Consider the following 12,115-nt stretch of genomic DNA (forward strand, 5'->3'; position numbering starts at 1 on the left):
TGTGTAGATATTTGAGACCAGTGGGTATTGTGTATTTTTTTCCATTGTAGACTTTTATTTTCTCTCTCTCATTTAGGAAGTCCTACCCCAACTACCCATGAGATAGTCACAGTGGGAGACCCTTTACTCTCCTCTGGGCTTCGAAGCATTGGATCCAGACGTCACAGCACTTCCTCTCTGTCACCCCAGCGGTCCAAATTCCGGATAATGTCCCCAATGAGAGCTGGGAATGCTTATTCCCGTCACAGTGTTTCCTCTATCTCTGGCATTGGTGCCTCCACTGATCATGATTCAAATGTAAAAACAATTGACCACTTCCTAGGGTCATTAAATACAAGCACTCCAAATACTTTGGGTCAAAACACTCCAACTTCTTCAAGTTCTCAAAGGGCATTGGTTACAGTTGGGACTAAAGCAAGTCATGTAGATGGACCTCCCCCTTCAGAAATGAAACATATTAGTGCTGCAGACTTATCAACTAAAAGCTCCTCCTTGAAAGGGGAGAAGGGCAAAATGTTGAATTCAAAGGGCTCAGAAGGATTAACACACATCCTGACTTACCCTGGGAATTCTAAACCAGCCCCCCCGGCTCATAATACAACACCTGGAGAGGTAAATGTCAGTAAAATGGGCACCTTTGTTGAACCTTCTTCGGTGTCATTTTCTTCCAAAGAGGCCCTTCCCTTCCCGCCACTCCATTTGAGAGGACAAAAGAAGGAGAGAGACCAACATACAAACTCTACCCAGCCAGAAAACCTTTCTCCAGGTGAAGACATAGAAACTAAAGCATTAAAGCCGCCCGGAGTGAACAGCAGATCATCTCTTACAAATGAACAAGTGATATCTAGTTCTAGAGATAGAAGACAGAAAGGAAAAAAATCTAGTAAAGAAACTTTCAAAGAGAAGCATTCCATTAAGTCTTTTCTGGATCCTAGCCAGGTAATGGCTGGTGATGAAGGAAATCTAAAGCCAGAGTTTGTCAATCAGGTTTTAACATCTGAGCATATAAGCCAGCGATCTTGTAATAATATTTCTTCTGAAAAGAGTGGGGAGAAGGTCCTTCCTATTTCAGGGGGCACCAAAACTCCATCTGTGCAGTTGGAAGGACCAACCAAGGAATCACAAACACCTCGGAAACGGACAGTCAAAGTAACTTTGACACCATTGAAAATGGAAAGCGAAAGTCCATCCAAAAACACGTTGAAAGAAATTGTTCCTGTTTCTCCATCCCAAGGAATGGAATCAGCAACTTTGGCAGAATCATCTTCAACTTCAGAAAGCCCAGGAGATGGCTCTGTGGCACAACCCAGCCCCAATGATACTTCATCCCAAGAATCTCACAGTAACACCTGTCCATCTCTTCCTGTCCAGGATAGAAACTTGATGCTCCAAGATGGTACCAAGCCTCAAGAAGATAGTTCCTACAAGAGGAGATATCCTCGCCGGAGTGCCCGAGCCCGCTCTAATATGTTTTTTGGGCTCACCCCTCTCTATGGAGTGAGATCTTATGGGGAGGAAGATATTCCATTCTTTAGCAGTTCTTCAGGCAAGAAGCGAGGAAAGAGGTCAGCTGAAGGGCAAGTGGATGGGGCTGATGACCTAAGCACCTCAGATGAAGATGATTTATACTACTATAACTTCACCAGAACAGTGATTTCTTCCAGTGGGGAAGAGCGATTAGGATCCCATAATTTATTTCGGGAAGAAGAGCAGTGTGACCTCCCCAAGATTTCACAGCTAGATGGTGTAGATGATGGGACAGAGAGTGATACTAGTGTCACAACCACAGCAAGGAAAGTCAATCAACTTCCCAAAAGAAATGGAAAAGAAAATGGGACAGAGAACTTAAAGCTTGATCGAGCTGAAGATTCTGGGGAAAAGGAACATGTCATCAAGAGTTCAGCTGGTCATAAAACTAATGAACCAAAGATAGACAACTGCCATCCTGTAGGCAGGGTGAAAACACAAGGACAGGATTCCTTGGAGGCCCAGCTCAGCTCACTGGAGTCTGGGCGTAGGGTCCACACAAGTACCCCTTCAGACAAAAACCTGCTAGATACTTATAACACTGAGCTTCTAAAATCTGATTCTGACAACAACAATAGTGATGACTGTGGGAACATCCTACCCTCAGATATCATGGACTTTGTGTTAAAGAATACTCCATCCATGCAGGCTTTAGGAGAGAGTCCAGAGTCATCTTCATCTGAACTCCTGACTCTTGGGGAAGGATTGGGTCTTGACAGCAATCGTGGAAAAGATATGGGCCTCTTTGAAGTGTTTTCTCAGCAGTTACCAACAGCAGAGCCTGTGGACAGTAGTGTGTCTTCTTCTATGTCAGCAGAGGAACAGTTTGAGTTGCCTTTAGAGCTCCCATCAGATCTCTCTGTCCTAACTACCCGGAGTCCCACTGTCCCCAGCCAGAACCCAAACAGACTGGCAGTAATCTCAGACACTGGGGAGAAGAGAGTGACAATCACAGAAAAATCAGTGGCGTCAACTGAAAGTGACTCAGCACTGTTGAGTCCAGGAGTAGATCCAACCCCAGAAGGCCACATGACTCCAGATCATTTCATCCAAGGTCACATGGATGCAGACCATATTGCTAGCCCTCCCTGTGGTTCAGTAGAACAAGGACATGGCAACAACCAGGACTTAACTAGAAACAGCAGCACTCCTAGCCTTCAAGTTCCTGTTTCTCCTACCGTTCCTCTTCAGAATCAGAAATATGTTCCCAGTTCTACAGATAGCCCTGGTCCATCTCAGATTTCAAATGCAGCTGTCCAGACCACTCCACCTCACATGAAACCAGCCACTGAAAAACTCCTTGTTGTCAACCAGAATATGCAACCACTTTATGTTCTCCAGACCCTTCCAAATGGAGTAACTCAAAAAATACAGCTGACCCCCTCAGTTAGTTCTGCCCCCAGTGTGATGGAAACCAACACATCAGTGCTTGGGCCCATGGGCAGTGGTCTCACTTTAGCCACAGGACTGAATCCAAGTTTGCCATCATCTCAGTCTTTGTTCCCCACTCCTAGCAAAGGATTGCTCCCTATGACTCATCACCAGCACTTACATTCCTTTCCTGCAGCTACTCAAAGTAGTTTCCCACCCAACATGAATAATCCTACTTCAGGCTTGTTAATTGGTGTCCAGCCTCCTCCAGATCCCCAGCTTTTGGTTTCAGAAACTAATCAGAGGACAGACATCAGTACCACTGCAACCACTCCACCTCCTGGGTTAAAGAAAAGGCCCATATCTCGCCTACACTCACGAAAGAATAAAAAACTTGCTCCCTCAAGCACTTCATCATCTATTGCCCCTTCTGATATGGTCTCTAACATGACTCTGATTAATTTTACACCCTCCCAGCTTTCAAACCATCCAGGTCTATTAGATTTGGGATCACTTGGAAATACCACCTCCCACCGAACAGTCCCCAACATCATCAAAAGGTCTAAGTCTGGTATTATGTACTTTGAACAGGCACCCTTGTTACCACAGAGTGTGGGAGGAGCTGCTACTTCAACAGTTGGGACATCAACAATAGGCCCAGATACCAGCCACCTCACAGCAGGACCTGTTTCTGGTTTGGCATCAGGTTCCTCTGTTCTTAATGTTGTTTCCATGCAAGCTACAACAGCCCCTACCACTGGTGGATCAGTTCCAGGACATGTTTTGGGGCAGGGTTCCGTCACATTAACCAGCCCAAGGTTGCTTGGTGCCCCAGACATTGGCTCAATAAGCAACCTCTTAATCAAAGCCAGCCAACAGAGCCTGGGGCTTCAGGAACAGCCCATGACTTTGCCACCAGGATCAGGAATGTTTCCCCAGCTGGGAACATCACAGACCCCCTCCACTGCTGCAATGACAGCTGCATCCAGTATTTGTGTGCTTCCCTCCACCCAGACTGTGGGCATGACAATTGCCCCTTCATCTAATGAACCAGAAGGATCCTATCAGCTTCAGCACATGACCCAACTCCTTGCCAGCAAAACTGGGATTCTCCCCTCCCAGTTGGATGTTGCTTCAACTTCAGGGAGCCAATTGTCAAGCTTTCCCCAGCTGGTTGATGTTCCCAACAACACAGGAATAGAGCAAAGCAAGGCTTCATCCTCAGTAATGCATGCTAGCTCAGCTTCTCCTGGGGGTTCCCCATCTTCTGGCCAACAGTCAGCAAGCACTTCAGTGCTAGGCTCCACCAAGTCCAGGCCAAAAGTCAAACGGATTCAGCTGCCTTTGGACAAGGGGAATGGTAAGAAGCACAAGGTTTCCCACATGCGGACCAGTTCCTCTGAAGCACACATTCCAGATCCAGAAGCCAACCCTACATCCCTGACCTCAGTGACAGGGTAAGAAAAGCCATTGTTGGTTACATTGTGTCATGAGAAGCTAGGTTCTGAACTGGGGTGGATTTAAAACTTTTCCCACTGTTGCCCCTTTTCCTGTTGTTCTTTCCCCTCATAAATTACTGGGGGGGTTTTGTTTTATTTTTGACATCGTTTGAATGTATCACAGTGACAGTTACAAGAACAAATTTAGTCCCATCAGTGGGTGTTAAGGCTCTTGAGAAGAAGCATTATCTCCGTTTAGTTATTTGCTGGGGTTTGAAGCACTTCATGATGGCTTTATTTCTTCTTTGTCTGAGGCTACTAAGGAACAGTTATTTCTATCTGGAGAGTCATCTTGAGGGCAGAGTCACCAGCTGGCTAATCCTGATGGCTTTATTCCATATGATTAAGCCTTTTAGTTTAACCTAAATATTTCTCGGTAGGTTCTTTGAACAGTCCTAAACATTTCTTTTCCAGGACTCCAGGATCAAAGTTAGATGTTCAGGATACAGCTAACATGGATCAATCATCACAAAAAGATTGTGGACAGTCTACAAGGTAAACTGAAAAGAAGACTTTAGTGTAGGATTAGATAGTCTTCTGCTTGTATCATTTAAAAAATTTACCCTGTTTTGCTTTGGTTTAGTTTTTTAATTTATTTTTAACATTCTTTTCTTTTTAAATTTTGAGTTCTAGATTCTCTCCCTCTCCTCTACTACCTCCCCCACCCACTGAGAAGGCAAGCCATATAATATCAGTTATACATGTGAAATCATATAGAACATATTTCTGTATTAGCCATATTTCAGGAAAAAAAAGCAAGAAAAATAAAGTGAGAAAATTATAGTCCAGTTAGCACTCAGGGTTCATCAGTTCTCTCTTTGGAGGTGAACAGCATTTTTCATCATGACTTCTTTGATCATTGTATTAATCAGAGTAGTCGTCTTTAATAGTTGATCATCATTACAACATTACAACAGTAGTACACGATGAACTCCAGGTTCTTCTCACTTCACTTTGCATCAGTTGACATAGTCTTGCCATGTTTTTCTGAAACCCATCCCTCATTTCTTTTAGCACAATAGTACTCTATCACAATCTTGTTCAGCCATTCCCCAACTTATGCGCATCTCTTCACTTTCCAGTTCTTTACCACCACAAAAGGAGCTGCTATAAATATTTTTGTATATTATAGGTCCTTTTCCTTTTTCTTTGATCTCTTTGGGATACATACCTGGTAATGGTATTGCTAGATCCAAGGTTATGTGCAATTTTATAGCTCTTTGGGCATAGTTCCAAATTGTTTTCCAGAATGATTGGACCAGTCCACGATTCCACCAACAGTTCATTAATGTGTCTGTTTTTCCCTCAACATTTATCCTTTCTGATAGGTGTGAAGGTGATAGATACCTCAGAATTGTTTTAATTTGCATTTTTCTGGTCAGTAGTGATTTAGAGCTTTTTTCATATAACTGTAAATAGCTTTGCTTTCTTATAAAAACTGCATGTTCATATCCTTTGAACACTTATCAGTTGGAGAATGGCTCTTATTTTTATAAATTTGACTCAGTTCTGTACTCAGTACATATTTGAGAAATGAGATCTTTATCAGAGAAACTTGTCAACATTTTTCATATTAGTTCATTGTCCATGGTACCTTTTAGCAAAATTCAGTTTCCCTGGTTATCTCTTTCAACTGGGTCTATTTTTGCTTTTTCTTTGTCTGATGTGATTGCTACCCCTGCTCTTTCTATTTCAGCTAAAGCATATCAGATTCTGCTCTAGCTTTTTATTTCAACTCTGTGTCTTTCTGTTTCAAGTGCATCTCTTGTAAACCAGCATACTGTTGGATTTTGGTTTCTTATCCGTTCTGCTATCTGCTTCTGTCTTATGGGTGAGCTCATCCCATTCGCATTAACAGTTACAATTACTAACTGTGTACATCCCCACAGGGACAGCTAGGTGGCTTAGTGGACAGAGTATCAGGCCTGGATTCAGGAAGACTTGTCTTCCTGAGTTCAAATATGACCTCAGACATTTCCTAGCTGTGTGACCCTGGGCAAGTCAGCTAAACCCTGTTTGCCTCAGTTTCTTTATTTGTAAAATGAGCTAGAGAAGGAAATAGCAAACTGCTTTAGTAGCTTTGCTGAGAAAACCCCCAACGGGGTCACGAAGAGTCAGACAGCTGAGCAACAATTTCCCTTCATCCCATCATCTTCTTTTTCTTCCTCTCTCTCTTTTTATTCTTTCCTCAAAAATCTATTCTGCTTCTAACCACTGCTTCCCTTAAGCCACTCTCCCCTTATTCTCCCTGCTCCCCTCTCTTATCTCCTTCCCTTTCTGTTTCCCTATTGGGTAAGTTACATTTCTATACACAATTGTGTGTGGGGGTGTGTGTGTGCGCGCGCGCACACACGCGCATGTGCATTCCTTCTTTGAACCAGTTCCAATGCTAGTGAGATTCAAGCATTGCCTACCACCCTCCACCATTTTCCACTCCATTGTAAAAGCTCCTCCTTGCATCCCTCTTCTGCATGAGAAAATTTTCCCCATTCCCCTTCTCCCAGTACAGCCTTCTTTCTCCCCCCTTCCTTTTTTTGGGGAGATCATTCCAATATAATCACCTCACACCCATGTAATGTACTCCGTCTACATAAACTCCTTTTAACTGCCCCAATAGTGGGAAAAGTTCTTAGGAGTTACATGTATTATCTTCCCATACATGAATGCAAACAATTTAACTTTATTGAGTCCCTTATGATTACTCTTTCGTGTTTACCTTTTTATGCTTCTTCTGAGTCTTCCCCAGTGCATGTCAGATTGAATGTCAGATTTTTCTGTTCAGCTCTAGTCTTTTCATCAGGAGTGCTTGAACGTCCTCTGTTTTGTTAAATTTCCATTTTTTCTTCTGAAAGATTATACCCTGTTTTGCTAGGTAGTGATTCTTAGTTGTAATCCTAGCTCCTTTGCCCTCCAGAATATCACATTCCAAGTCCTCTGATCCTCTAATATAGAAGCTGCTGAATCTGTTTTATCCTGACTGTGGCTCCACAATATTTCACTTGTTTCTTTCTGGCTGCTTAGAATATTTTCTCCATGACCTGGGAACTTTGGAATTTGGCTGTCATATTCCTAGGCTTTTTCATGTTGGGATCTCTTTCAGGAGGTGGATTCTTTCAATTTTTATTTTACCCTCTGTTCTAGGATATTGGGGCAATTTTCCTTGATAATTTCTTGAAAGATAATGTCTAGGCTCTTCCTTATGATCATGGCTTTCAGGTAGTCCAGTAACTCTTAAATTACCTCTTCTAGATCTGTTTTCCAGGTCAGTTGTTTTTCCAATGAGATATTTCACATTTTCTTCTATTTTTTTTCCTTTTTCTAATTTTGTTTTACTGTTTTTTAATGTCTCATGGAGTCATTAGCTTCCATTTGCCCAGTTCTAATTTTTAAGTAATTATTTTCTTCAGCAAGCTGTTATACTTCCTTTTCCCATTTGGCCAGTTCTACTTTTTCAGGAATTCTTTTCTTCAGTGACTTTTTATCCCTCTTCTTCCGTGTGGCTAATTCTGCTTTTTAAAGAGTTCTCACCAGTAGATTTTTGTTCCTCTTTTACCATTTGGCTTATTTTTGTTTTCCAAGGTGTTATTTTTTTGTACCTCCTTTATCAGGCTGTTGATTTTTTATTCATGATTTTCTTGTGCCACTCATTTCTTTTCCCAGTTTTTCCTCTCTCTCTTATTTGATTATTAACATCGTTTTTGAACTCCTCCAGGAATTGGGGGGAGGGGAAGGCTGTGACCAGTTCACATTTTTCTTTGATGATTTGTGTGTGGCTTTTTTTGACATTGTTGTCTTATCAATTTGATCTTCCCTGTCACCATAGTAACTTCCTATGCTCAGGTTCTTGTTGTTGTTGTTATTTGCTCATTTTTCCAGCCTGTTTCTTGACTTCTAACTTTACTTTAAAGTGAGCTCTGCTTCTGGGGTAGAGGAGGCACTATCCCAGGCTTCAGGGTTTTTGTGCTGTCGTTTTCAGAGCTAGTTCTAGGGGTCTGTAAGATTGCAATCCTTCCAAGGTGCTATCCTCTAAGTAGAGGTGTGGTCATTGCTCCTCCTGGCCTGTGTTCTGGTTGGTGAGCGGCCCACAAGTACTCTCTTCTGCCTTGGCTCTGTGACTATAGTTCCTGCTAGTGCTCTTCCTCCCCCTGGGACTGTGATCCAAAGCCACATCTGGGCAGTGCGACAGAGGCCTGCCCCCAGTGCTAGCAAAGAGTCCCCCGTAATCTACTTCTGACCAGTTGTCCAACCCCCACTTACTGCCTGTGGGCTGAGAGCTCCAGAAGCCACTGCCCACAAGGCCTGCTGCTGGCTTATCAGGGCATGACCTACACTGGACTGAGACAGACTTTTCCTATCGACCTTCTAAATTGTCTGGGCTTGGAAATTGTTTCCCCCCTTCCTTTTGTTGGTTCTGCCACTTCAGAATTCATTTTAAGGTGTTATTTTAACCCTTGGAGGGGAGTTTGGGAGAGCTCAGGTGAGGCCCTGCCTTTACTCCACCATCTTGGTTCCACTCCTGCCCCACTTGTATTGTTGTTAATTTTAAAAGTCAAAGTGAGCAAGATTCATATGAAAATTACTATAACTCAATTATAACTCAGATTATTAAATTAGAACCAGTTTGGAAGTTAAAATGTTTTTTTTTTTGAAGTTTTCACATTTATTTATGCTCTGATGAAAAATTTTCTTCACGGATAAACATCTTCCATAGTGCCTTTTATTTCTTCTTTTTGCCAGCATCGACATTTGCCTTTGCAGTACCCCTGACTTTCTTCATTCTGTTCTTGCGTTCCTTTCACTGTTTTCTTGATGTCTTTTTCTTCTCATACAGGCCATGCCTTGCAAGTCTGTGCTTTGGTTCATTTTTCTTTGCATAGTCAAGGAAATCATAAATCATGCCAAAGCCTGTTGTTTTGCCACCACCAAAATGGGTTCTGAATCCAAAGACAAAAATGACGTCTGGAGTTGTCTTGTACATCTTGACCAGTTTTTCTCGAATTTCAGTCTTGGGCACTGTGGCCTTTCCAGGATGAAGGACATCTATAACCATCTGTTTACGCTGAAGAAATCTGTTTGTCATGAACTTCCTGGTTCTGATGGTTATAGTATCATTCGTGGTGGTGGCCAGCTCCTCGAGCAGCAGGAGAAGGAAAGGGGAAGTTAAAATGTTAATAAGCCTCCCTTCAATTTTTCCCTCCAAATACTGTGACCATAAAAAATAATTTTAAATTTATAACTTTTTAAATGAGGATTTGGAATTTTTAGTTGTCCTGAAATAGTTAAATAAAAAAAGTTGAGGAATATAGTTTTCTAAAAGGACAATATTTTAGAGCAAGTCTTTCAGAAAAGACAGTTGTATATTTTGTACTTTCTAATATTTGGCTGTCTTTGAACAAGGTAGTGTGCATGTGAAATGATTTGGAAAAGTGTAAAGTATATAAAAATATGTGGTATTCTCATTCAGTACATTCTGTTTAAAGTTACAAGTCTTCCCTCTTCTCACCACCCCCCTCAGTGTATAGTTGTGTAACTGGCAAAGCTATATCATATACTATTATTTTTGAGTTGTAATAAAAATGATATTAACGTTTGGTTTTCTCTTTGTCTAGGCAAGTGACTGCAATTCAGGAAGAATTGCCAACACAGAATTCAACAAATGAGCAAGAAAGTGCAGGTAAGTATGTGATTGTCAACTAAACGGGATATTTTTGATGTCTTATCTATTATTTAAAAGAGTCTCAAGAATAAATGCCTGGACATATTTTTCTGCTGCCTTAATAGCAGTGTAAGATTTACATAGTTAGTGAAGTGGCTTGACCAAAGAAAGCTAACCTTCATTATTATTAAGCAGCAGATATAAGAGAGCCTGCTTTTAGTTATAAAACCTGATGTATATACCTACCATTTTCTTACTCATTCTCGCTATGTATGGGTAAAGTAAATCAGGAAGTCATATTCCATGTGCATATATAGGATAGTTGATTATAAAAAACATACTTTCCAAGTTAATTTATTGACTTAATTTAATATTCATTAAATCCCATTTTGGTTACTTTGTGGAATCATTTAAAATGGTGAAATTTACATGGGGAGAGGGGGAGACAGGCAAATTTATCAAGGGGGTAATTGGTAGGGGAAGCTAATTAATAAAGACTTTTAAAAAACAATGAAGTAGTATTTTAAAATAACTGACATTCATATAGCACTTTCAAGTTTGCAAAGTGCTTTGCATATTTCATTATCACAACACTGAGGTGTAATGTTATTCTCATTTTACAAGTGAGGAAACAGGCTTAGGAATTAAGTGACATGAGCCGAAGTCATACAACTAACAAGTTGAAAGGCTGGATTCTCAGAAGAGTAGTCATTGATGATTCATCATTAACTTGTAAGGAGGTCTCCAGCTGAGTGTTCCAGGGTTCGCTGCTTGGCCCTATGCTGTTTAATATTTTTATCTCTAACTTCAATACAGACATAGATAAAATGCTTATCAGATTTACAACTAACATAAAGATACATTAGATCAGTTACTACACTGAAGGACAGAATTAGGATACAGAATGTCTGGACGGGTATCTAAAAAAAGAACTAGAAGCTTTAATGGAGTACAAGCTCAGTTTAAGATAGGGTGATATGAAGCTTAGGAAACTAAGGCAGTCTTGGTCTATAATAAGAGTACTTTTCCAGAGTAAAGATGCACAGTCACATAGCATCTGGAATATTGTTTAGGAAGGGCATAAATAAGCTAGGAAACGTCCAAAGGAGGGTGAGCAGAATGGTGAAGAGCTTCATGTCCATGTCATATTAAGATTAGTTAAAGAAACTAGGGATGGTTAGCCTGTAGAAGAGAGGGCTCAGAAAGGATATGAAAGCTGCCTTTAAAGTATTTGAAAGGTGTCACATGTAGAAGAAGGGATAGATTACTTCTGTTTAATCCTAGAACGTAGAACTAGATGCAGTGGGTTAGAGTTGAAGAGACAAGTTTAGGCTTCATGTCAGGAAAAACTTAACAATTTGAGCTATTCCATAGGAAAATGGGCTCTCTAAGAAGGCCTCAGAGGACATTTCCTGAAATTTTTGATTCCTTCGTTAAAGGTTGGAAATTGCTATAGACAATGTGTTGACAAAAGAAAGACTTTTTGTTATAAGGCAACCAATCAGAGAAGATCCCTAGACATTAAGACTTGGGACATTGTCAGAGTTTTCTAATTCCTCCTAGGGAGTAACCTGACTGCCCACTAATTCTTTGAACCTGATGTGATACGATTACTCCTATAGAATCTATTCAAGAAAAGGAAAAACTGTCAGCAGAAATAATTACAGAAGTCTGTCTCTGATTTTTTCTTTTTCTTTTCTCTCTCTCAGAACCCAAAGTGACTGAAGAAGAGGAAAGCAACTTCAGTTCTCCACTGATGTTTTGGTTGCAGCAGGAACAGAAGCGGAAGGAAAGCATTGGAGAGAAGAAGCCAAAGAAAGGGCTTGTATTTGAAATATCAAGTGATGATGGTTTTCAAATTTGTGCAGAAAGTATTGAAGGTGTGTGGACTGAAGTGTTTGGCAGCTCCATGAGGTTCAGAAGATCCTACCATCATAATCTATTTCAGCTTGATAGGGATTTTGGAGATCAGTGTATCAACTAGTATTTATAGAGTACTAACTGTATTAGGCACTATGATGGATACTGTAAGGATTCAAAACAGTGTAAGAGTGGTTACTAA

The 12,115-nt window shown here is 41.0% G+C and overlaps 1 protein-coding gene and 1 pseudogene across 2 annotated transcripts in view; one reads left to right on the forward strand and one right to left on the reverse strand.

Moving 5' to 3' along the window:
- Positions 1 to 12,115, forward strand: part of KMT2A (lysine methyltransferase 2A) — an 86,398-nt gene that overhangs the window by 65,065 nt on the left and 9,218 nt on the right. For both annotated transcript variants that reach the window (XM_078146850.1, XM_078146851.1), the window contains 4 exons: positions 77 to 4,355; positions 4,812 to 4,892; positions 10,007 to 10,071; positions 11,763 to 11,933. In XM_078146850.1, the coding sequence (XP_078002976.1) occupies positions 77 to 4,355; positions 4,812 to 4,892; positions 10,007 to 10,071; positions 11,763 to 11,933 (4,596 nt within the window). The remainder of the gene's footprint in view (positions 1 to 76; positions 4,356 to 4,811; positions 4,893 to 10,006; positions 10,072 to 11,762; positions 11,934 to 12,115) is intronic.
- On the reverse strand, positions 9,067 to 9,519 carry LOC110207192 (small ribosomal subunit protein eS24 pseudogene; annotated as a pseudogene).

The sequence above is a fragment of the Phascolarctos cinereus genome, unplaced genomic scaffold, assembly GCF_003287225.1.
Source record: "Phascolarctos cinereus isolate Bilbo 61053 unplaced genomic scaffold, phaCin_HiC Scaffold_726;HRSCAF=1367, whole genome shotgun sequence".
NCBI lineage: Eukaryota > Metazoa > Chordata > Mammalia > Diprotodontia > Phascolarctidae > Phascolarctos > Phascolarctos cinereus.